The following is a 24,643-nucleotide window of genomic DNA, read 5'->3' on the forward strand; positions in this document are numbered from 1 at the left end:
CTGGGCTGGGAGGGCCAGAGGGATGTTGCGTAGTCATGGTGAAGGGTGGCTGCTAGGGCTTTATGGTAGAGGCGAGTTTGAGTTTGTTTTGTTTATTGTCACGTGTACCGAGGTACAGTGAAAAGATTTTGTTGCGTGCTAACCAGTCAGCAGATAGACAATACGTGATTACAGTGGAGCCATCCACAGTGTACAGATACATGATAAACGGAATAAAGATAAAGTCAAGCAAAGTCCGACTAAAGGTAGTTCGAGGGTCTACAAAGAGGTAGATACTAGTTCAGGACTGATCTCTAGTTGTTGGTATTTATTCACAAAATGCTGGAGTAACTCAGCAGGTCAGGCAGCATCTCAGGAGAGAAGGAATGGGTGACGTTTCGGGTCGAGACCCTTCTTCAGACCCGAAACGTTGCCCATTCCTTCTCTCCTGAGATGCTGCCTGACCTGCTGAGTTACTCCAGCATTTTGTGAATAAATACCTTCGATTTGTACCAGCATCTGCAGTTATTTTCTTACTCTAGTTGTTGGTAGGATGGTTCAATTGCCTGATAACAGCTGGAAAGAATCTGTCCCTGAATCTGAAAGTGTGCGTTTTCATACTTCTATACCCTTTGCCCGATGTGAGAGGGGAGAAGAGTTAGATTTTGATCAGTGGGGAGAGGGGTGGATGGGATCAACAGATCAATAGCTGGGAGGAGTGTCACTGTCAGGCGTGGGGTAGGCGGATTGAGCATATTACTTAAAGAGGGTTTCTAATGAGATGGGTTTTCTGCGCTGGACTCTATAGCCTAGGATCAGCTCACTTGCAGTGGCTGAGGCTTCACCAGTATTGTGAAGGCAAGCACCACAAGCCAGGCCGACATGAAAGAACAGCCTACACATCCACAGGCCAGGCCGACATGAAGGAAAATCCTATAAACATCACCCAGTCTACTTTGCAAGCCTTAAGATAGTATTGGCCACATCCAATGGGCAAAGGAGCTGAGAGGAAAATCATACGCTTTGTGCAACTTTAGTAAATCCCCATATTTTGCTATTTTATTTTCATTAAATCTGAATTGCATTCTGCAATCCAATTTCTCGACAAATCTTTTTTAGTGATTTTGGTTGAGATATATATGTAAACCTTGTTCATTGGGGATGTTTTACATATGCCTACAGCACCCAGCACTTTAGAATTAATAGCTGCAGTGGAGTTGCTGTCTTACAGCGCCAGAAACCCGGGTTCGATCCTGACTATGGGTGCTATCTGTACGGAGTTTTTACGTTCTCCCCATGACTTGCGTGGGTTTTCTCCGGGTGCTCTGATTTCCTCCCACACTCCAAAGACGTACAGGTTTGTAGGTTAATTAGCTTGGTGTAATAGTAAATTGTCCCTGGTGTGTAGGATAGTGTTTATGTGCAGGGATCGCTGGTCAGCACAGACTCGGTGTGCCGAAGGGCCTGTTTCCGCGCTGGATTACTAAACTAAACTAAACTAAAACTACACTGAGTTTCAGCAGGAATATACGCTCATGTTTCTGTATTGAGGCTCACACACTGGACCTTTATTCCAATAGGGCTGTGCTACCAGTGTGTTTGGACCAATACCTCAATACAAGACACACGCTTTCTTTCCCTCATCACCTACACTATGGGCGAGCAGACTGTTACAATGTTGATCAGGAAGATGTTTAATGTCTTTTGGAAAACATTAAAAAAATTACTTTGAGCTACGTGGGATGAGAATTAAAGAGGCTCTTAAAAATCTGATCACATACACCAAGAGGAACACATAAGCTGTCCAAGGGGTTACCACTCTTCTGTGTGGCAGGACTGCAAAGAGAATTTTTATGCTGAGTTAAGTCGACCCACAAGAGTGAGCTATTGCTTGCTTGTTCTTTTATTTTTATAACAGTGCATGCTCAAAAAATGTGATATGCACAACAGTCTCATTTTCCCGTTTATGCCTTTGTGATCTTCTTTCAAACAAGACCCGACAAAGGATGATCCTCGGGTGCACATTCAGGAGAGCTGGTTGCTGGCCTCCAATCTTCTGCACATCAACCTCCAGAGGAGCCATTGAGCTGTGCAGCTAACCCTTAAACAAATGTCGTAAAAGTGACTGCACTTCAAAAGTAGTTCCAGGATTGTAGCAACCTTTTGGCAGGTCCTGCAGCTGTGGAGGCTGCTAAGTTAATGCAAGTTCTTTTATATAGAAGTTTGTCCTTCTATGCCACTATGGTAAGCCAACTTCCTCTACCATCTATTTCAAGCTCAGCTATTTGACCATATGCAAATTGTCTGATGCAGACCACATAGTGACTTGGGTACATTGTGAAGTACTCCTGATGTAGCAACTGTGGAAGTAGCTAAAGGCTAGCATCTGCCTCGTGATGTTGAAGTCTCCCTTGTCTGTTTGCTATCATCCAGAAATGGAATCTGCAGAATATAGATACTATTTAAATCTTTTAGACACTATACAGTGTAGTGAAATATCATGTCTCTGGTTTGATTAACCAGTGTTCTTTCCCCTCACCTGAGGAAGCATTATTTCTTGAAACTTCTACTGTCCTACCTTTGTGAGTACTTAATGAGTTTGTTTATTGTGATGCAGCCAATAAAATTGATTTTTATCATCGCTATCTTGTGGATATTCTATCTTATCGTGACAGGGAGAAAAAGCATTTTCTACGTTCCTTCTGTAGAGACATTTATACAGGCACTTGAATAGGCAAGGCATCAGACACGGACCTAATGCTGGCAAATGGGATTAGTGTAGATGGGCATAAAGGTTGGCATGTATGTGGTGGGCTGGAAGGCCTATTTATGTGCATAACTCCACGACTCCATGACTCTTAACTCCTAGTTCAGCAATCTTGTAAATAATTGGGATTGTGCTGTGTGGGAATTAGTTCATAAGTTGATAAGTTGTAGGAGGAGAATTAGGCCATTTGGCCCATCAAGTCTACTCCGCCATCCAATCATGGTTGATCTATCTTTCCCTCTCAACACCATTCTCCTGCCTTCTCCCCATAATCCCTGACACAGCTACTAATCAAGAATTTGTTAATCTCTGCTTTAAAAATATCCATTGACTTGGCCTCCACAGCCATGAATTCTGTGCAATGAATTCCACAGATTCACTACCCTCTGGCAAAGGAAATTCCTCCTCATCACCATTTTGAAGGTACATCCTTTTATTCCGAGGCTATGCCCTCTGGTCCTAGACTCTCTCACCAGTGGGAACATCCTTTCCACACCTACTCTATCCAGGCCTTTCACTATTCGGTAAATTTCAATGAGGTCCCCACTCATCCTTCTAAACTCCAGGGAGTACAGGCCCAGTGCCATCAAATGCTCACCATATGTTAACCCAATCATTTCTGGGATCATTCTCGAAAACCTTTCCAGCGCCAGTACATCCTTCCTCAGATATGGGGCCCAAAACTGCTCACAATATGCATCATTTAGTTTACACTAAACCCCTTACCTTCAACTTCCAGACTTCTATAACAGGGAGACATCTTAATTACACGGTATCTACCTCTTGAAATCTGAATGAACATTGAATTCTCCAATTTTAAGTAACACCACCTCCCCCTCTCTTTACTATGTTGCCACACCCCAGAGAGCACCCATTTATCCCACTGTCCCACCATGATTTTCCCCCCTTTCCCCCCCTCTCAGTTGTCAAGAGCACCATTTTGCCCACTACCTCACCCCTCCTCATTTTACATGTTTTCCATTTCACATCTCCTTGCATTTCACATTTCTTCTCTCCTTATCAGACAATTTTCTCGTCTTTGTCTACACATCTGGCAATCAAATCACCACATCAGTATCCACCTACCATTTGTGAGGCTCTCAGCTCTTTTCATGCTTTCTCCCCCCTATTACTATCAGTCTGAAACAAGGTCCCAACCAGAAATATCGCCTATCCATTTCCTCCAGAGATGCTGCCTGACCCGCAGCATTTTGTGTTTATCTTTGGTATAAACCAGCATCTGCAGTTCCTTTTTATGACAATATAGCTAAGTACCTTGCGGTAAAATTACAATTTTTCTTCATTTATTGAATGGCGACCACAACAGCATGTACCACCAGACTTAAGAACAGTTTCTACCATCAGGCCATCAGGCTTCTGAACTCATAAACACATTTCACATCATATATGTTGATTCTTTTAATATTGTCTTTTTATCTTACTAATGTCTTTTTTTATCTTATTTATCCTTGGAATATTACTGCTGAGATGACCCGTTGTCTTGTCAAATAAATTAAATTAATTAAATTAAATTAAATTCTGCTCCTCTCTCTTATGACTGTATGACCTTATGAGTGTATGTGATTCCAGCAAATTTAACAGAAGAGGGACACAAAGTCCTGGAGTAACTCAGTGGGTCAGGCAGCATCTCAGGAGAAAAAGGAGGGGATGGGTAACAGAAGAGGATTTTGAAAGATATGGAAGCATGGTGGAGATTTGTGATTTATCTCCCATTCTAAAATTGAGCCATACTTTCCCCAAATACAATATCTCCATAATCATACTGTATAGACAACACTGACAATTCCTAATTTCAGCAAAGTAATAATTTGTTTATGACCATCAAGATGATATTCTGCAGTTACATACTCCAAATAATCATTGCTCTTTCTGGAATGTTTCAAACAGCAATTCAACAACGACCAGTGTGAAGTCCAATCCATCTAAGAGACATCGAGATCGCCTGAATGCTGAGTTAGACCACCTGGCCAGTCTCCTGCCGTTTTCACCGGATATTATTTCCAAATTGGATAAACTTTCAGTTCTTCGCCTGAGTGTCAGCTACTTTCGAGTAAAAAGCTTCTTCCAAGGTAGGCATGTTTAACACACACAGAATAAGACACTCAAATCATGCACAATTGTACCATACGCGGTATTCCTAGTTTCTGCTTGTGTTTGTTTTTCTTACTTTAATTTAGGCTTTCATCTGATTTTGATCTCTGATGTTCACACATTTTAATCTAATCCTGCAAAGTGCATCCTTGTTTTATATTAATACAATGTTCATTTTTCTTACCTTTATATTTTAGGCTAAGCTTTCATCCCAATTCCTTTGCACGCTTCTTATATTTTCACATTGGAATTTGGCTTGAATTTCCAAGGTTAAAATGATCATCTTTGCTTTTGATCCCCTCCATACCTTTACCGACCTCAACCTTTATAATTGCCTCATTTAGATACGGTTGAGGTGCCGGAAGACTGGAGGGTAGCTAAGGTTGTGCCACTATTTAAGAAGGACTGTAAAGAAAGGCCCAAGTGAAGCTATGTTGAAACTAACTTTTTCACTCAGAGTTGTGAATCTGTGGAATTCTCTGCCACAGAAGGCAGTGGAGGCCTTCACTGGATGTTTTCAAGAGAGAATTAAATTTAATTCTTAGGGCTAACGGAATAAGGGATATGGGGAAAAAGCAGGAACGGGGTACTGATTTTGGGTGATCAGCCATGATCATATTGAATGGCGGAGCTGGCTTGAGGGGCTGAATGGCCTTCTCCTGCACCTATTTTCTATGTTTCGAACAGAGATCCAGCCATAAATATTTCCCAATCATTCTCGTTTTTAAATTTAAGGAGAATATATGTTTCAGTTTATTACGAGACAATCTTCATTGTATATCGTGCATAGTGAACCATGGTCAGTTGAAAGCCAATTGATGAAATTAATTGCAAGTTAAAATAAATGCCAGCCGTTGCATAGAATTTTATCAAACAGCTGATGGAAATTCAGCTGCATGGATGTTTTTTTGTTGAGCTGGGCAATCATTTATTACAAATATTACTGAATATCATGATAAGGGTTTTCATTCAGAAAAGTGTTCTCTAAATCAAGGCAACTTGATTTCTTTTTAAAATGCATTCATTTTGTATGTAATGAATTACACCTATGAATGCCATTTCAGTTAAGTACTTTTAAAGCCTTGGTAAATCATTCAGCAAATCAAACTCAACTCCCTGCTGTGCACAATTCCATCTGTCTCCAATCTTCTCCTTTTTCATGACCTCGTTTCCAGTCGTTAGAATGGCTCTCAGCATTCCAAAGTGAATGTAATTAATGGGTATCCTTGTTTGTCAGGAATGAGGAATACAACATATTTAATGTCCCAGCATCTTACGGTTAATGTATATCACTGGAAAATTTTGTTGTAGATCAGGGGTTCTTGTTTGATTTAGGAGCCAGTCTTGTCCTACTGGATGTTGCGATTGGAGCACATTTGTGCAACAGGCCTATTTGCGGGTGTATCTCAAATTCTGCCTGCACTTCACCGAGCTCACATCTACCCAACACCCACGTGCTCATTAACAGCTACTGACAGCCTCAGCCTCAGCAACAGCTCTGATTTAAAATTCCCACCGTTGTTTTCTCTTGTACAATGGGTTCACCTGTCCCTAACTTTGACACTCCATTCTATCCTTTCAGTTTCTGAAATCCATTTAGTTCTGGCTTCTTGTGCATCACCAATTTTCATTAATTCCACAGTTATAGAGTCATAGAGTGATACATTTGTGGAACCAGGCCCTTCGGCCCAACTTGCCCACACCGGCCAACATGTCCCAGCTACATTAGTCCCATCTGCCAGCATTTGGTCTGTATCCCTCCAAACCTGTCCTATCCATGCACCTGTCTAACTGCTTCTTAAACGATGGGATAATCCCTGCCTCAACTACCTCCTCTGGCAGCTTGTTCCATACACCTACCACCCTTTGTGTGCCTGGACTCTCACTGCAATTGCTTCTGTATTCACCTACTTCTCTCTTTACACATCCCTAAACCCCTCTCTCTTACCAATCAGTTATTCCCTTGTCTAAGCAGTCCTTGCACCCTGGGATGTTCTACTACATTTAGTGAGGTTTGCAAGCACATAAAGCCACTGTGAGTTTCATCCTAAAATAGCATTAAACATCTTTATTGGAATGGCATATGCATACACTGACAAAACCTTCTGCAAGTTAACAATAATCACTGGAGTCATTTTAATCTGCACTTACTTACCATGTTTTTATTTTTGTATTCCCAAAATACGTCCATCTAATCAGTACTAGTATTCTCCAACTTACCGACCACAAGAAACCCAGCCAAAAACGGCAATGATCTCAGCCGACTTCTGTGTCTGTTGCAGTTTCTAATTTTAACAAATTTTGTCATCAAAATTCTTCCAACTTTTCATAATCCAACAACACATTTTTGAAATAGCAGTTTGTGATTATAACTCAGAAACATGTTTTGGAAAAGAAACCGGATCCACGCAGAAGTTTGGGATGTTTCATTTTCTTAATCCATCGGGAATGAAATAAGAAAACTGAACAAGTTTTAAATATACAAGGCAAACCACAAATCATTAGTTGCTGTGATTCAAAGGCTGAAGAAGGAATATGGTGCATTGAGACACCACATAGCTTGTTCAAAATCCTGAGTCCAAATTGGGTCAGTTTTGAGTGTCTAAGTCAATGTCAATAAAACAAAGATAATCAGGGTTCTGAACCCAATTACACATGGCAGCGTGTTTGCCAGGTCATTCTTCCTAAAGGGATGTTAATGTTATTCAGTTGTTGACTGACTTGCAACAGAGGTATCATAAAAGATTTATAAAATAATCTAGGGAATGATTTAATGTTCATATTTTCCAAGGTCATGATATAATGATGTAGATAAAGGCAAACTTGGCAGAGAGAGTTAAGTAGCCCACCATTACCCTTTTTTATCGAACTGCTGCATCAATAATGAGATTTGGTAGCCAAGGGTAATTGCTGCTAGGACGGGGAAGAAATTGGCCTTCGCTGAAAAAGCACCACAAGCTGGTCAAATTTGGTTTTCCACTATACCTGCCACTTGTTTCTGTTGATTGTTCCAGTTGCCCATGCCTGCTTTATGTTTTTGCCAAACAACTTTATCCCCTTGATCGGTGATCATTTCGCTGAACACCTCCGCTCAGTCCGTCTTAGCCTACCTGATCTCCCAGTGGCTCAGCACTTCAACTCCCCCTCCCATTGCCAATCTGACCATTCTGTCCTGGGCCTCCTCCATTGTCAGAGTGAGGCCCAGCGCAAATTAGAGGAACAGCACCTCATATTTCGCTTGGGTAGTTGACACACGCCAGCGGTATGAATATTGACTTCTCTAACTTCAGATAGCCTTGCTTTCCCTCTCTATCCTCTCCCCCTTCCCAGTTCTCCCACTACATTCTATCTTTGTCCCGCCCCCTCCACTGACATCAGTCTGAAGAAGGGTCTCGACCCAAAACTTCACCCATTCCTTCTCTCCAGAGATGCTGCCTGTCCCGCTGAGTTACTCCAGCATTTTATGTCTACCTTCGATTTAAACCAACATCTGCAGTTCTTTCCTACACATTTTGTCCTGTTTACCCCTTGAGTTGATTTCACATTGCAGTTAAGGAAGGAAATAACTCAGATCTCGATTAATGTTTAATTCTTACATTCGAATGTTTTAACTCCGAAGGTGGGCATTTACTCCAATAGATCTCTAACATGTTAAGTTCAGTTTAGTTTATTGTCACGTGTACCGAGGTACAGCAAAAAGCGTTTTGTCGCGTGCCAACCAGTCAGCAAAAAGCCAACACATTTTTACAATCAATCCATTTACAGTGTATAGATACATGACAAGGGAATAACATTTAGTGCAAGCTAAAGCCAGCAAAAGTCCGTTCAAGGGTAATGTGAGGGACATCAAAGAGGTAGATAGTAGTTCAGCACTGCTAGCACTTAAAGTAGTTTAAGTTCCATATGAAACTCTTTCCAATGCTTTTCACCAAATCCATCTGCACATTTATCTCCCTGATTATCCAGCGATCCATTATATAGTTCTATTTGTTAATGGTGATCAGTGCCACATTTTATATGCCTCCTATGTTAGATGATACATAATGCTGTATCTTGAAAATAAATGGCAATATAATAAAAAGGTTGAAATTATTGATATATTTTACAACTGTAGAATTTGCTGAAGTACTTTACAACAAAATTAATATTTTCTGAAATGTGGTTTCTGTTTTTAATGTGGCAAGCAGGTTATACAGAGCAGTCTCCCACAAGCAGCCCCTGAATGAATGACCAGATTAGCTGTTTCATATGTTGGTTAAGAGATATTGGCCTGAATGAGGGTCGAACCCTCCAAGTGTTTTCCATTTATGCATTGTGATCCATTACATCTGGTTAGGAGGGCAATGAGGTCTTGCTTTCATGTCCATCTGAAAGACAGCAACTCTAAGAACAGGGTTCTTCCGATGTTGAGCAAAGGAGTTTTAGCTTGGTCAATACACTCATGTCCACAAAGAAAGGTTGGAGGTCACAATCTGTGATAATAACTAAAATTATTTTTTTCCTACTGCTCTTTAGTAATCTAAATTTTAACTTTATATTACTTTTACTCCCTGTCAGTCCTTAATTAACTTATTTCTCTCATCTCCCTCTCCCCTGACCCTCAGTCTGAAGAAGGGTCTTGACTCAAAACGTCACCCATTCCTTCCATCCAGAGAAGCTGCCTGTCCCGCTGAGTTATTCCAGCATTTTGTGTCTGCCTTTGGTGTAAACCAGCATCTGCAATTCGTTCCTACACATATTCCATTTTTTTACCTTTCACCATTTTTATATGCCTTTTACTTATAGTTCTTTTTTTTCCACTCTGGCACCACAGTCAAATGTTAATGTAGATCACACATTGGAATATTTAGCTCCTGTGATTCTAGATTGAATTTCCTGCTCCATCACATGCTTCAAATAGTAGTCAGTGGGTGAATTCAACAGGTGCAGGGATACCCCGAAATATACCTTGGATGTGTGACTTGTGGTGAGTCCCGAGAAGCTGGCGTTGTTCCCCTCAGAGGAGAGGAAGTTAATGGGATATGGACAGAAGAGCCATCAAACAGAGGTTACAAATCGAAGAAAATTGCAAAAGAACCGGGAAAGAGGTGGAGAAATTTTCTTGCATAACATTTTTTAATCTGGAATGCACCATGTGAAAGTGGTGGAGATAGATTCAATATTTTTCAAAAGAGAATTGGATTTTCATTGAAAAGGAAAGATCTGCACAAGCCAGGGGAAGCAGATGGTATTTGGATCTAATTAAAGAGCTCTGTCAAAAAAATTGCATGCCTCAAGGAATAACAGTCATTCAACTTATATTTTATCAAACACCCGCACCCTGAATTTTTAAAAAAAGTTGGTGGTGTGCTACCCTCTTGATTGTTTATTCAAGATATGCCATCTCAAGACTCTGTAATGTGGGATATCAGTCATATGCAGGCCAGACAGGGGAAGGTTACTGCTTTTCCTTTTCTGAAGACCATCATCTTTACGCTCTATTCTTCAGGTTATAGAATCAGTCCTTCATAGTGGAGATTGATATATAACAGATATAATTTTACTTGCTATTGCAATTAACAGTTAATGAGAAATACCAAAGACTAGCAGTATTTACTGAATCATTCTGCAAATTGAATGTACCTATACTGTTGAACGTACTCAATGGGCCTAAAACACCTTGCCGAAACACATCCTTGTGGTGAAGTGAAAGAGACTTTGTTCTGTTCTGAAAACCTAGGTTGGTGAATTGAGTTGTCTTCTCAGGTCATTTTAGTAGTTGTACAATGAATGCAACTAAATGAAAATTATTTCTCAGATATGCAGATAAAACTTCAAGTCTCAAAGGGAAATATATCCAGTTCTTGCTGAACTAAATGTTCATACAGAGACAATTGAAACAGTGTTAATAAATCAATTTCACAGTGACAAGAAGGTTTCTGTGGTCATAGACTGATTAAAATAGTGGTACAACAATCATTGTTAAGCTTGAGTAATTAAAACTAACAGGGACGGCATTGGGCTGCCTTAATGTCCCCTAACAGAGAGGCAACAGCATTTATCCCTCAAACTGAGGAGTCACTACAGGCTACACTACATACACTCTAGTTTCAATAAAGATATAAGTTCACTGATTTTATTATTATTTTAGGTTGATATTGAATGCATAATTTTGGGGGGAAATAATTGATTTTCCTTAATTGCATGAAACATTGCAAATACTTTGTGACATTCAAATTGAACTCCTCACTAGCTGAATTTAACCAGCATTTTTGAATTCATGTTTAGAACAATTCATTTTCAGTTTTGAGGTATAGGACTATATCAGGAGCATTACCAGAATATGGTTTTCTTGGTTCTGGTTATAATATATCTGTAATATTGAACAATTGATGAAGTAAGATTAACTCTTGATTTCAGAAGCAAAGGGAAAATTATTGCCCATGTCAATAGATAAAATAATCATGGAGTTTGAGGCCAGAGATTAGGGCAAGCAGGATAAAGCCTCAATTGAAGCAGGGGGTGTATGCTTTATTTTTTAACTTATAGCCTTCACTAATCTTTGGAGTTACACCTTGGCATTTCCCCAAGGATCTAACCTTGCTTCCACAAACTCCTTTCTCCTCTGTATGCTGCTTCTGTGTAACTCTGTATGGAAAGTGAGTGCTACTTACCATATCATAGATTCATAGAGTCGTACAGTACAGAAACAAGCCCTTCGACCCGACTTGTCCTTGCCGATCAAGATGCCCTATCTATGCTCATCCCATTTGTCTGTGTTTGGCCCATATCGCTCGAAATCTTTCCTATCCACGTGACTGTCTAAATGTCTTTTAAGTGTTGTTACAGTACCTGCCTCAACTACTTCCTCTGGCAGCTCATTCCATATACCCATCATCCTCTCAGTGAAAATCCCCTCAGGTTTCTATTAAATCTTTCCTCACTCACCTTAATCCAATGTCCTATGGTTCTTGATTTGAGTTATTAAATCTGATTGAAAGATTCTGCACATTCACCCTATCTATTCTCCTCATTACTTTATACACCTTTATAAGATCATCCCTGAGCCTCCTGCACTCCAAGGAATAAAATGAGAGTGCCCATATGCTCCCTACAGCTCAGGCCCCTGAGTCCTGGCAACATCCTTGTAAATCTACTCTGCACTCTTCTTGGCTTAGTGACATCCTTTCTAAAATAGGGTGACCAGAACTGAACACAATACTCTAAAGGCGACCTTGCCAACATTTTGTGCGTTGTACAACTGTAACATAATATCCCGACATCTATACCCAATACCCTAACTGATGAAGGCAAATGTAACAAAAGCCTTTATGACTATCCTATCTACGTATGACGCCACTTTCAGGGAACTATGTCACTGTACTCCTAGATCCCTCTGCTCTACAACTCTCCCAGGGGCTTGTTTTCACCATATAGGTCCTGCCCTGATTTGACTTCCTGAGCATAACATCTCACACTTATCTGCATTAAATTCCATTAGTCATTCCGGTTTATTTTGAAATTGAAGAAGAAACAAATGCTTACTCATCGCATTTGTGGTGTTAAAAGATGCTGATGTAAGAGAACTTCCTTTAAAGAAGAAGAGGACCATGGTTTCTTCATGGATTTAAGAAACAGATTTTCTTATGTATTTTCTGCTACCAATATCTGTTTATTTGAATAGTGCAAAGTAACTGCTTTATAAGAACTCACCTAGTTCAATAATGTGTTTTAGGGAAGGAAATCCGTCATCCAATCCCTATGTAGTCTGTTTCTGACTTCATACACATTGATTCTTAATTTCTGTCTGAAGTGGAACTAAGAGTACAGATACATAGTTCCCTGAAAGTGGCATCACAGATAGATAGGGTGGTAAGACTTTTGGTGCTTTCATCAGTCAGAGTATTGGACGTTATGCCACAGTTTTTCAAGATGTTGGTGAGGTGGCATTTGGAGTATTGTCTTTAGTGTTAGTCACCCTGATATATGAAGGATATTAAGTTGGAAAGAGTGTAAAGAAAATTCACAAAGATGTGGCCAGGAGTCGATGGCTTGAGCAATAGGGAAAGGTTGAGCAGGCTAGGACTTTATTCCTTGAAGCACAGGAGGTCGAAGGGTTATTTTATAGAGATAAATAAAAACCTGAGAGGAATAGATAGGATGAAGACACATAATCTTTTACCCAGGGTAAGGGAATCAAGAATGAGAGGACATAAAGTTAAAGTGAATGGGGAAAGATTTAATAGGAACTTGAGGGCAATTTTTTTCACACAGGGTGGTGGGTATATGGAATGAGCTGTCAGGGGAGGCAGTTGTGGCAGGTACAATAACAACATTTAAAAGGCAGGTACATGGATGGAAAAGGCTTAGAGATATATGGGTAAATGGGACCGGCTTAGATGGGAATCTTGGCCGGCATGGATGAGTTAAGTCAAAGGTAGACACAAAAAGCTGGAGTAACTCAGCAGGACAGGCAGCATCTCTGGAGAGAAGGAATGGCCGTGACATTTTGGGTCAAGACCCTTCTTCAGACAGTCAAAGGGCCTGTTTCCATGCAATGATTCTAAAATAGAAGTGGAAGTCACTGTGGTCAATAAGCGTGGTTTCCAGAATGTTTTGCAACATACCGCAGAAGTCATAAGGTCATAAATGATAGGAGCAGAATTAGGCCAAACAGCCTATCATCTTATAGAGACATACAAAATTATAAAAGGACTGGACAAGCTAGATGCAGGAAAAATGTTCCCAATGTTGGGGGAAGTCCAGAACCAGGGGCCACAGTCTTAGAATAAAGGGGAGGCCATTTAAAACTGAGGCGAGAAGGAACTTTTTCACCCAGAGAGTTGTGAATTGTGGAATCTTCTGCCACAGAGGACAGTGGAGGCCAAATCACTGGATGAATTTAAGAGAGAGTTAGATAGAGCTCTAGGGGCTAGGGGAATCAAGGGATATGGGGGGAAGGCAGGCACGGGTTACTGATTGTGGATGATTAGCCATGATCACAATGAATGGTAGTGCTGGCTCGAATGGCTTCCTCCTGCACCTATTTTCTATGTTTCTAAGTCTACTCCGCCATTCAATCATGGCTAATCTATCTCTCCCTTCTAACCTAATTCTCCTGCCTTCAAGTTGTGAACACTGCCCAGTCCATCGGCTCTGACCTCCCCACCATCGAAGGGATTTATCGGAGTCGCTGCCTCAAAAAGGCAGCCAGCATCATCAGAGACCTACACCATCCTGACCACACACTCATTTCACCCCTGCCATCGGGAAGAAGGTACAGGAGCCTGAAAACTGTAACGTCCAGGTTCAGGAACAGTTTTGTTCCCTATAGCCACCTGGCTATTAAACACTACAACCTCAAATGAACTCTGAACTTCAATAGACTATTATTATTACTATTATTATTACACTACTATTGTTTGTTTTTTGAATGTATGTGTATGTATATATATATATGTGTGTGTGTGTGTGTATATATATATATATATGTGTGCTTGTGGGTATGTGTATATATACACACTGAACTTTTTTCTCTCGTTTATCATATTGCTTACAGTGTACTATGTTTACATATTCTGTTGTGCTGCAGCAAGTAAGAATTTCATTGTTCTATTTGGGACATAGGACATTAAAACACTCTTGACTCTCCTGACTCCCCATAACCTCTGACACCCAGAGTCAGAACATTCAACGTGAGTAGCAAGACTACAGAGCAAATGGCATTCTGAAAACATAAAGGTTTGTGACTACCAAATGATAGATGCACTTTGGAACAATAAAAATCTAATTTCTACAGCTATGTTACTTGAGGAATAACATCATTAGGTTGCGCATGGATGCAAAAATTATGTCATCAAAATAAACATAATTCTTAATTGGGAGTACCTGGTGGAATTTTAGGAATGGTGAAGTTCCACTTGATCTGCCAATCAAACATAATAAAAACCATTTAGCATATAACATATGTCGTTACTGATCTAATATATACCGTGCGTGATTGGATCTACGGTTACTGACTACATGAGCAACCAAGCTGAGATTTGAGAAAATCACCGTTTGCCAACATTTTTTACCTGTGCACAACCAGGTGGTAGTGCACCCACATATTTAAATGACATTTGAGGTAATGAAACAGTATTTACTTTTACAAAAATGACAATAATTTGCTGACCTGTCGTGTTTGAGATTCTGGCTTTGAACTCTGGCTGAGAAACATCCAGCTTGTTGGAAGCCAGAAGAAGCCTGATCTAACAGGTGAGGAATGTTTGCTGCTGCAAACTGGAAGTCTTGCAAAACTATCCGCTATTTACGCTTCCCCGTAGCTGCAGTCTTTCTGGCTTTCTCTACCTCTCCCTCTTTCCTTGCTCATCTGCTTCCAACCCAACCCAAACACCATTTTCCACCCCTCATCGAACTGCCTGACCTAAATTTTAAAGCATGGAACAACTGATTGGGCCAGTGTACTATGTTCTATATAAAGCTTCTCTCACCCTGCCTTATTGAACCCTGCTAATGTTTTTAATCTTATTTTGTAAACACAGTTCACCATGATGGGTGGCATAGTGGCACAACAGTATAGTTGCAGCCTTACAGTGCCAGAGACCCGGGTTCAATCCTGACTACAGGCGCTGTACTGTGTGGAGTTTGTGACCTCTGTGGGTTTTCCCCAGGAGCTCCGGTTTCTTCCCACACTTCAAAGACATACAGATTTGTAGGTTAATTGGCTTGGTATAATTGTAAATTGTCCCTAGTGTGTGCAGGATAGTGTTAACGTGCAAGGACTCGGTGGGCCAATGGGTCTGTTTCCGCCCTGTGTCTGTAAACTAATTATCCCAGGTAGTACTGGACACATATTGGACAAATGGTGGTTCGTGTGGGAATTACTAGTGAAAGTACTGCTTACAATGTTGTTGTGCACTAATTTAAAAAGTTCAGTAAATTCTTTGTACTTTGTTAACCCCCATATTTTTTTGTTTTTTTGAACATTGCCGGTTCAGGTAAAGCCTTGCATTTTCACGGTTCCATGCACCTCACAGAAGTATGATTACCTAGCAATTATCTCAACAATTATTTAATTATCTGACTGATTACCTGAAATTGATAATGATGCAGGTGCAACTATTCACAATTACTTGTGGAGCTTTAGTGAGTGGAAACTTCCTAGGTTGAATCAATTTAGATCTGGCTGTATGCCCAGATTTAACCTGGACTCACGATTGAGCAGACTCCACTCTGGGAGATGGAGTGAGACTCAGTTGAAAGCGAGCTTCAGCTGGTGCACCACTGAGGCTCTGCTCCAGTACCTGCTGAGAGCCTTTGACTGGAGGCCAAGTTGGGATTAAGCTTTGTCTCCCTGCAAACTCCATCAGGTTCCTTATTTATTACAGTTAAGATAAAGTCTCTGATATTTGCATTCATTTAAAATTATTAAAATAGATGTGAATATTTTTTTAATGAAACTAAAACAAATTAAAACATGTAATAAATCAATTAAACTAAACATTAAACTAAACATCTTTCCACTTCTCCAACCCTGGAATCCCTCTTGAAATGAGAGGGAGGTGATAACATCTGTCCTTCAGTTGGGAGAGCAAAACAGAAACTGCTAGAGGAATTCAGCGGGTCAGGTAATATCTGTGGAAGGAAATGGACAAGCAGCATTTGCTGACTAAATGTGTAGGGAGGAATTGCAGATGCTGGTTTACACCAAAGATAGACACAAAATGCTGGAGTAACTCACCGGGACAGGCAGCATCTCTGGAGAGAAGGAATGGGTGACGTTTCAGGTCAAGACCCCTCTTCAGACTTCAAGCAGTCTGAAGAAGGGTCTCGATCCAAAACACCACCATTCCTTCCCTCCAGGGATACTGCCTGTCCGGCTGAGTGACTCCGGCATTTTGCGTCTATCTTCACCTTTTGCTGCCTGAATGCTGAGTTACTCCTGCACTTTGTGCCCTTTTTTTCTAAACCAGCATCTGCATTTCCTTGTATCTCATTGTGGGTGGGGACCCTTCTTCAGACTAAAGAAGTATGTCCCCGACTTATAGGTTCATATTAGTCTGGGGTTCAATGACATAGGCACAGCCGGCTACAGCCAGCATATTTCATTAATATGGTTTCTGCATCAAACCTAGATTTTGCATAAAATATGCTAGCTTTTCTATTTGAAGTGAATCGCAAAGCAAGTTGAGAGCAAAGAGCATGCCAACACGAGTCTCTGGAGGAGGCAGATGGTGTAACTTTAGTCTGGACCGTCTCATGGAGTGCAAAATAAGAGACGAATAAACAGGATCTGAATAAGCGAAAAAGGAGAAATATAAAGCGATAAGCAAATGCAGAAAGGATGGATTTATAGTTGGAGAATGCAACAGATCAAGTTGAATAGGCAATGAAAAAATAATGTGACTGGACAAAACATCTAACAGTTTGGGATTTCCAACAGTGTTTTATTGTCACTCAATCTTGCCTTGATGTGGTAACATGCGGTGAACTTTGAGCATGGATTGAAATGATACCAAAAACAGACTAAAGAGGTTCTATGCATGATAAGACAAAGGTTTGCAAACACAAGTTCTTCCATATACATGAATCTTCGTGGCTATCCCTCGAGGTCGAGGATGGTGGCCTATGTTCCCTTGTTTTTATGAACTGTCAAGTGGCTTATGAGTCCTATCCTGGCTTTGAAAGTTCTTCGGCATTCAGGGCAGGTAATTCCAGATGTCAGATCGGGCTTTGGTTGTTGCTGCCTCTCTTTCCGTTTACTTTTCTTTTCTTCTAGTTCTGCACATCTGTTGGCTTTGAAGGTTGCTGTTCCTTTTTGGATGATGGTTCGCCAGAGTTTCCTGTCCTTGGCATTGGTTTCCCAATTTTCGATGTCGATTTCACATTTCTTCATGCTGGCTTTTAAGGCGTCTTTGAATCTCTTCTTTTGTCCGCCTCTTTTACGTTTGCCTTCTCTAAGCTGGGAGTAGAAGTCTTGTTTTGGTAGAGGCTCGTCTTCCATCCAAACAACATGACTGCTCCATCTTAGTTGGTTCTGGATGACGATGGCTTCGATGCTTGATGTTTTTGCTTCATTCAGCATGCTGACGTTGGAATCGATTGCATCAAGTATTCACCGCTTCCATGCCGGTTCTTGACTAGGAGCTTCCAGCCATCACGTAGCCTGTTCCTGTCACCCTTCCCTGATCGCTGAAAGTTTTGAGTGAAGGTTTGTGCTACTAACAGAACGAAGACACCTGTGCGTGCGTGTGTTTGTTTAACGTGTACTTGATGTTGCACTCCAAGAAGCACAAGGTCTTTCACAAATCAATCAACTAATTCTAATGGCAAGGGAACCAAGACGATTGGAGCTGATAGAACTGTTGCAGCCTTCATCCGCCTTCACAGCCATTGAGTTCAAGATAACTTTGTCCGCCTGGTTTGCCGTTGAGGTCTTGTAGGTCGGATCGTTCTTAGTCTGGACCCTCATCCTCAACCTTACCGTTATGGGTGGCCCTACCAGAAGCTGGTGCTTCCGACGGCATAGCTCTCGGAATCATGGGGGCACGCAAGCCTCTTCACCACAAGGTGAACGATACTAGCTGAGTCACAAGAGACTGGAGCAACAAACAATCTGCCGAAGTAACTTAGTGGGACAAGCAACATTGGTGAATTGAAATGGATGGTCAACATTTTCAATTGGGACCATTCATCTGGAGCGTAATTGACCTGATTAATTCTTCTGGCAGAGTAAGGTTAACACAAACTAAGGTTAGCCTTGCTGTAGCGGGCCATGTGAAGGTTTGGGAATCAATGTTCAAACCACACAATTGGCTGAAGACAGTCAGGCTTGAAGATAGATTTGCAAAATGTGATGTAAACAAACTTTGTGTGCACACATCGATTTTTGGGCTTCTGGATAACCCCCCAGGAGAGGTAGATCACATATTTAAATCATATAAATATATATATATCATATATATATTTCATATCAAATTTCTGAATGCAGTTGCAAGGATACTTTATAATTAATAGTTTATCATATCATATCATATCATATATATACAGCCGGAAACAGGCCTTTTCGGCCCTCCAAGTCTGTGCCGCCCAGCGATCCCCGTACATTAACACTATCCTACACCCACTAGGGACAATTTTTACATTTACCCAGCCAATTAACCTACATACCTGTACGTCTTTGGAGTGTGGGAGGAAACCGAAGATCTCGGAGAAAACCCACACAGGTCACGGGGAGAACGTACAAACTCCTTACAGTGCAGCACCCGTAGTCAGGATCGAACCTGAGTCTCCGGCGCTGCATTCGCTGTAAAGCAGCAACTCTACCGCTGCGCTACCGTGCCGGTACCAGTTCCCAGGAGTTCAGGAAATGGCAGAAGCAGGGTGAGACAATTTGGTGTGCATTGTTTCTTTACAGGCTTTTGCTTTTGCTTTTTTAAGATTGTACGTTACTTGCCTGGTTTACATATGCACCCATGGATGAATAAATTCAGTTGAACTGTTAAGCACACAAAACTGATACTCAGACTTGCAGATAACTTCACTTGTCGATTAAACCAGATGAGATATAAAGCTGTTTTTTTGCCAATTCAGAGCAGAATGATATATGGTGACTATTCGAAAAGGAGCAAGTCAGGGTAGAATAAATTAGTGAGTTTGTGAAAACCATCCAGAAACACGGAGCAGTGGTAGTTTTACCCAAAGCTGAAAAAAATATCAGACTGTGTGGAAACTACAAAGTCAAACCAAATCAAGCTGAAAACAGTGGAGAATATCTGCTGCTTCCTTTGAAAGAACAGATTTAGCAGCATCAAAAGTATTCATAAAATTGGATCTCTTCCATACCTGCATACAATAGGTCAGCAAAACCTGATCATCAAAGAGCACAAATACCAATGGAGTACCAGGGTTACCCTGGGGACTGTAGTTCTTTTTGTAAAATGTTCCAGGCTATGATGGATTGAATCTTGCAAGGAGAACATCATTGTTTGTGCAAGCAAGATGACCTGTTAATTAAGAGCACAAAGGAGAAAATACATGATTTTGAAGGAAGTTCACATGTGAAACAGAAACAACATAAATGCATGCTAGTATATCTTGGTTTGATGCCAATGCCTACAAACAGTGAAGAAGAAAGTAGAGGCCATAAGCAGTGCACCACCTAAGCTTGAAAATATAGCTTTTGCTGCATTATTATTTGATGTCTTTTCCTTGCTGTGCTATTGTATCACTTTTTGGTAAAGGATATGAAATGAGTGTGGAGCCAGGAGGAACATGGTGCAGATGAGTAATACTAGAAAAATAGGCAAGTGAAACTCTGCTTGCTCATTGTGATTTCACATGCGAATTGAAGTTGGCACGCACTTCTTAAAGTTAAGCATAGGTGCAGTGGCAAGTCGCTTAATGGATATGGGGAAAGAGAAAGGTATCATGGGTTGCACTGTGGTGCAGCAGTTGGCACCGCTGCCTCACAGCTCCAGGAATCATATTCAATCCCGAACTCAGATGCTGCTTGTGTTGAAGATGTACAATCTCCCTTTTACTGCACGGGTTTCCACAAGTACTCAATTTCCCTCCAACATCCAAGAGAGGTGTTGGTAGATTAATTGATGGCTGTAAATTATCCTTAAGCGTAGTTAAGTGGGGAAAAATAAGCAAAGTGGTGCTGATGGTCATGTGAGAGAAAGTTCATGGGTTCTAAGAGCAGAATTAGGCTATTCAGCTCATCAAGTCTACTCTGCCATTCAATCATGGCTGATCTATTTTTCCCTCTTAACCCCATTCTGCTGCCTTTGCCCATTACCCCTGCCACCTTTACTAATCACAAATCTCCACTTTAAAAATATCCATTGACATGGCCTCCACAGCCGTCTGTGGCAATGAATTTCACAGATTCACCACTATCTGACTAAAGAAATTCCTTCTCATCTCCTTTCCAAAGGAATGTCCTTTTATTCTGAGCCTATGACCTTTGGTCCTAGACTCTTCCACTAATTGAAACATCCTCTCCACATTCACTCTATCCACTCCAGTGGGCTGAATAGTCTCAATGTGTGTTGCAACAAGTCAGTAAGTTCACTTTTCACATCCTTCAAAACAGTGAACACAATTAGGTACGATGTGATAGAACTTTATTTATCCCAGGAGGGAAATTGATTTGCCAACATTCATAAAAACCCAAAACCCACAAAATAAATGAAACATGAAATTAAAATGACGAGTGGAAAGGATTGGGGATGTGCAAAGATTGGGGGGGGGGGGGGAGGGAGGGAGTCAGTCCCAGTCTCAGTCTACCCCATGGCAGAAGGGGAAGGGGTTGTACAGTTTGATCGGCACAGGGAAGAAGGATCTCCTGTGGTATTCTGTCCATCTTAGTGGAACCGGTTTGTTGCTGAAGGTACTCCTCAGGTTGACCAGTGTGTCATCGCAGGGGTGAGCTGTATTGTCCAGGATGCTCCACAGTTTGAGGAGCATCCTCCCCTCCACGACTACCCCCCCATGAATCCAACTCCGCCCCCAAGACGGAGCCAGCTTTCCTGATGAGTTTGTCAATTCTATTGGCATCCGCGGCCTTCGCCCTGCTGCCCCAGCACATGGCAGCAAAGAAGATGGCACTGGCTACCACCGATTGGTAGAACATCTGCAGCATCTTTCTGCAGACGTTGAAGGAGCGGAGCCTTCTCAAAAAGTACAGCCGGCTCTGTCCGAACGTGTACAAATCAAGAAGGAAGCACGGAGAATAGTGTTTAGAATAGATAGATTTGAGGCAGCTTCTTTACCATGGAAACGGATCATTATTCCAGTTAGTTATATTAAATCTCAAATCAGTGATAATTATAACAGTTGCATCATAGATGAAAAGGTGAGTAATCCTCCTGTTTCAGTATGACTGTGTACATGTAGACTTTTGTGAAAGAGGGAATGGGGAATCTCCTCCTTCCCTCTCATCTAACGGCGCCGCTGAGAGATCAATCAAAGTAGTGAAAGAAATTCGGAAGCGGGATTGTTACAGGGACATTTCCAACCCAGCACGAAACATTTCTTGGCCAATTCCTTGCTGAAATACACAGCATCTCTGCCCAACACCACAAGGATTCTGATGGAGAGAAAATTGAGAACATGTTTATGCCCTGTTCAACTAAATTGGGATTTAGAGTTGAACGGAAAATTAAAAATCTCGAACACAAAATCCGAAGAACATAGTTTCAGCTGAAACAAAGGTGTGTGTTCTTACCGCCCGCTCTGTAGCAAGTCAAGCGCACAGATTGGAGGTTTACAGTATCTGGTGACATTCAGAAGTACCCATGTAGATCAAGTAATCTCTGTTGGAAATGAATCAAATCCAGATGTTGAACAACATGATTATGAAGTTCCAAAATTTAATTTAGTATAGTTTATTGTCACATGTACAGAAATAAAAATGTAAGTAACGCTAATGGAAACACTAGCTGCGGCTTGCCTGCAGTCCGTCTGTCTTTTGTGTTTTTTGTTGTTTTTGTATGAATTTGTATGAATTGTAGTTTTAATATGGTGTAGTGTTTGTATGTTGAGGGGGGGGGGGGAACTGTAAAAAATTCTCTCTCCCGAACGGAGACACGAACTTTGTTTCTGTGTCGTGTCTCCGTTCCCGCTGCGGCCTACCACCGGCCATGCACCTGGGACCACCTGGGGCTCTGGTTCACAGAGCCCGCGGCCCAGACTCACCACCTGCGGCGCTGGCCGCCTGCCGATGCTGCGGGTGCGGCTGCGACTCGTCTCCGGAGGCTCCGTCGCGGGCCGCGTGGACGTGGGAAGCCCGCAGGCCCCTGGGTGGGGGCCGACATCGGGAGCTCCGGCAGCGGCAGAGGCAGCGTGTTCGCCCGCCCTGAATCGCGGGGCTTGGGTCGGCCCGCCGTGGACCTTTCACCGCCCAGCGAGCGCTCCAATGTCGGGAGCCCCGACGTGGCAAGTTCAACAGCCTGACCGCGGGAGAAGACGGCAGGGGAAGAGAAAAGACATTTTGGCCTTCCATCACAGTGAGAAGGGACTGGAGGGGACTCACTGGGATGGATGTTTCTTTTGTTTGGTGTTAGTGTATGATTGTATGTGTTATTGCATTTTTATTGAATTATTCTTATTGGTCTTAGTGTTTCAACTGCGGGTAATGTTTCATTTCACTACACATTTATGTGTATGTGACAAATAAACGACTATTGACTATTGACTATTGAAGGGAAGGCTATAATATGCTGTTACTACAATAACCACTTAAGCAGCAACAGAATTCACCAACAAGCACCAAGGCCTCACCTGGCTGGCAGTGTTTCAGTTCAGTTTAGTTTATTGTCAAGTGTACCGACGTACAGTGACAAGCTTTTGTTGCGTGCTATCCAGTCAGTAGAAAGACAATAAATGAGTACAATTGAGCTATTACGGTGTATAGGTACATGATAAGGGAATAAGGTTTAGTACAAAGTTAAACCAGTAAAGTCCAATCCACGATAGTCTGAGGGTCACCAGAGGTAGACAGTAGTTCAGCACTGCTCTCTGGTTGTGGTAGGATGATTTATTTGCCTGATAACAGCTGGGAGGAAACTGTCCCTGAATCTGGAGGTGTGCGTTTTCACACTTCTATACCTTTTGGTTGATGGGAGAGGGGAGAAGAGGGAGTGGCCAGGGTGCGACTCGTCCTTGATTATACTGCTGGCTTTGCCGAGGCAGCGTGAGGTTTAAATAGAGTCAATAGAAGGGAGGTTGGTTTGTGTGATGGTCTGGGCTGCGTCCACAATTCGCTGCAATTTCTTGCGGTCTTTGACGGAGCTGTTCCCAATCCAAGCTGTGATGCAACCTGATAAAATGCTTTCTCTGGTGCATCTGTAGAAGTTGGTGAGAGTTGTATGCTGCATGTCCTAAGCCTTCCAAGGAAGTGGAGCTGTTGGTGTGCTTTCCTGGTCGTTAAGATCTAAAATCTTGTTCAAATCCAGGACTACCAGTTCAAATGTGAAATCAATATCAAAATCAGGAAGACTCAACTACACCAGATTTATAGTTGTTTGTCAGTAAATATGCATATTGATCTCTATCTCATTGTTGCTTAAAAAAAAGAAGTGTAGCATATTTTTAAGCTGGGACATGCCATTCTGTCTGTGTATATGGACAAAAGAGTCTCACACAGTCTGAAATATTCTTTCTGCCATCTTAAAGTCTCAACACAGAAAGAAATTGCAGCGTAGTTCAGCGAGCAAAATAAATCACTTCCAGTTTATATATTACTAGATGGGTGTGCATCCGTTGGGTGCAAATCTGCTGCGGACGGTCCTGTGGGCGAGGCGACCCCCATTGGGTGGAAACCTCTCCTGCGGGCTCAGCAACCCTACCGAACCGTGGACCCGTTGCCGGGCGGGGAGTGTGCCCCAGGGCCTTGGGCGGGTGAGGGGGGACAGGGAAAAGCCACTGACCTCGGCACTGTTTCTCCTGAGGGCCTCTCCTGCGGTCCGGGCTACTCTCCGTAACATTCCCCCCATTCCCACTCCCCCCACACCCGCCTCTCCCCCCTATGCCCCTCCCCCTCCCTTTCCCCATCCCTCCACCCACTCCCCCCCCCACTCCCTCCACACCTCCCACACACTCCCCTCCACCCCCCTCCCCTTCCCCTCACTCCCCCACTCCATCCCCCTCAACCCCTCTTATCCTCCCTCATCCCCCCTCCCTCCCCCCCTCCCTCCCTCCCTCGGAGACAGATTTAAACTTTAAAATGTGAATAACTTAAAAAATATAACACTGATTTCAATGAAACTTCTTCCATTAGCACCAAAGGGACGACGG

The 24,643-nt window shown here is 42.0% G+C and overlaps 2 protein-coding genes across 2 annotated transcripts in view; both read left to right on the forward strand.

Moving 5' to 3' along the window:
* Nucleotides 1-17,537, forward strand: part of LOC144602431 (E3 ubiquitin-protein ligase znrf2-like) — a 464,175-nt gene extending 446,638 nt beyond the window's left edge. The window contains exon 5 of the mRNA XM_078415562.1: nt 17,528-17,537. The gene's annotated coding sequence lies outside the window, so the exon portion shown is untranslated. The remainder of the gene's footprint in view (nt 1-17,527) is intronic.
* ahrra (aryl-hydrocarbon receptor repressor a) overlaps nt 1-24,643 on the forward strand; it is a 178,810-nt gene that overhangs the window by 17,602 nt on the left and 136,565 nt on the right. Inside the window, exon 2 of the mRNA XM_078415540.1 lies at nt 4,655-4,836. Within this exon, the coding sequence (XP_078271666.1) occupies nt 4,655-4,836 (182 nt within the window). The remainder of the gene's footprint in view (nt 1-4,654; nt 4,837-24,643) is intronic.

The sequence above is a fragment of the Rhinoraja longicauda genome, chromosome 2 (genome assembly GCF_053455715.1).
Source record: "Rhinoraja longicauda isolate Sanriku21f chromosome 2, sRhiLon1.1, whole genome shotgun sequence".
Lineage (NCBI taxonomy): Eukaryota > Metazoa > Chordata > Chondrichthyes > Rajiformes > Arhynchobatidae > Rhinoraja > Rhinoraja longicauda.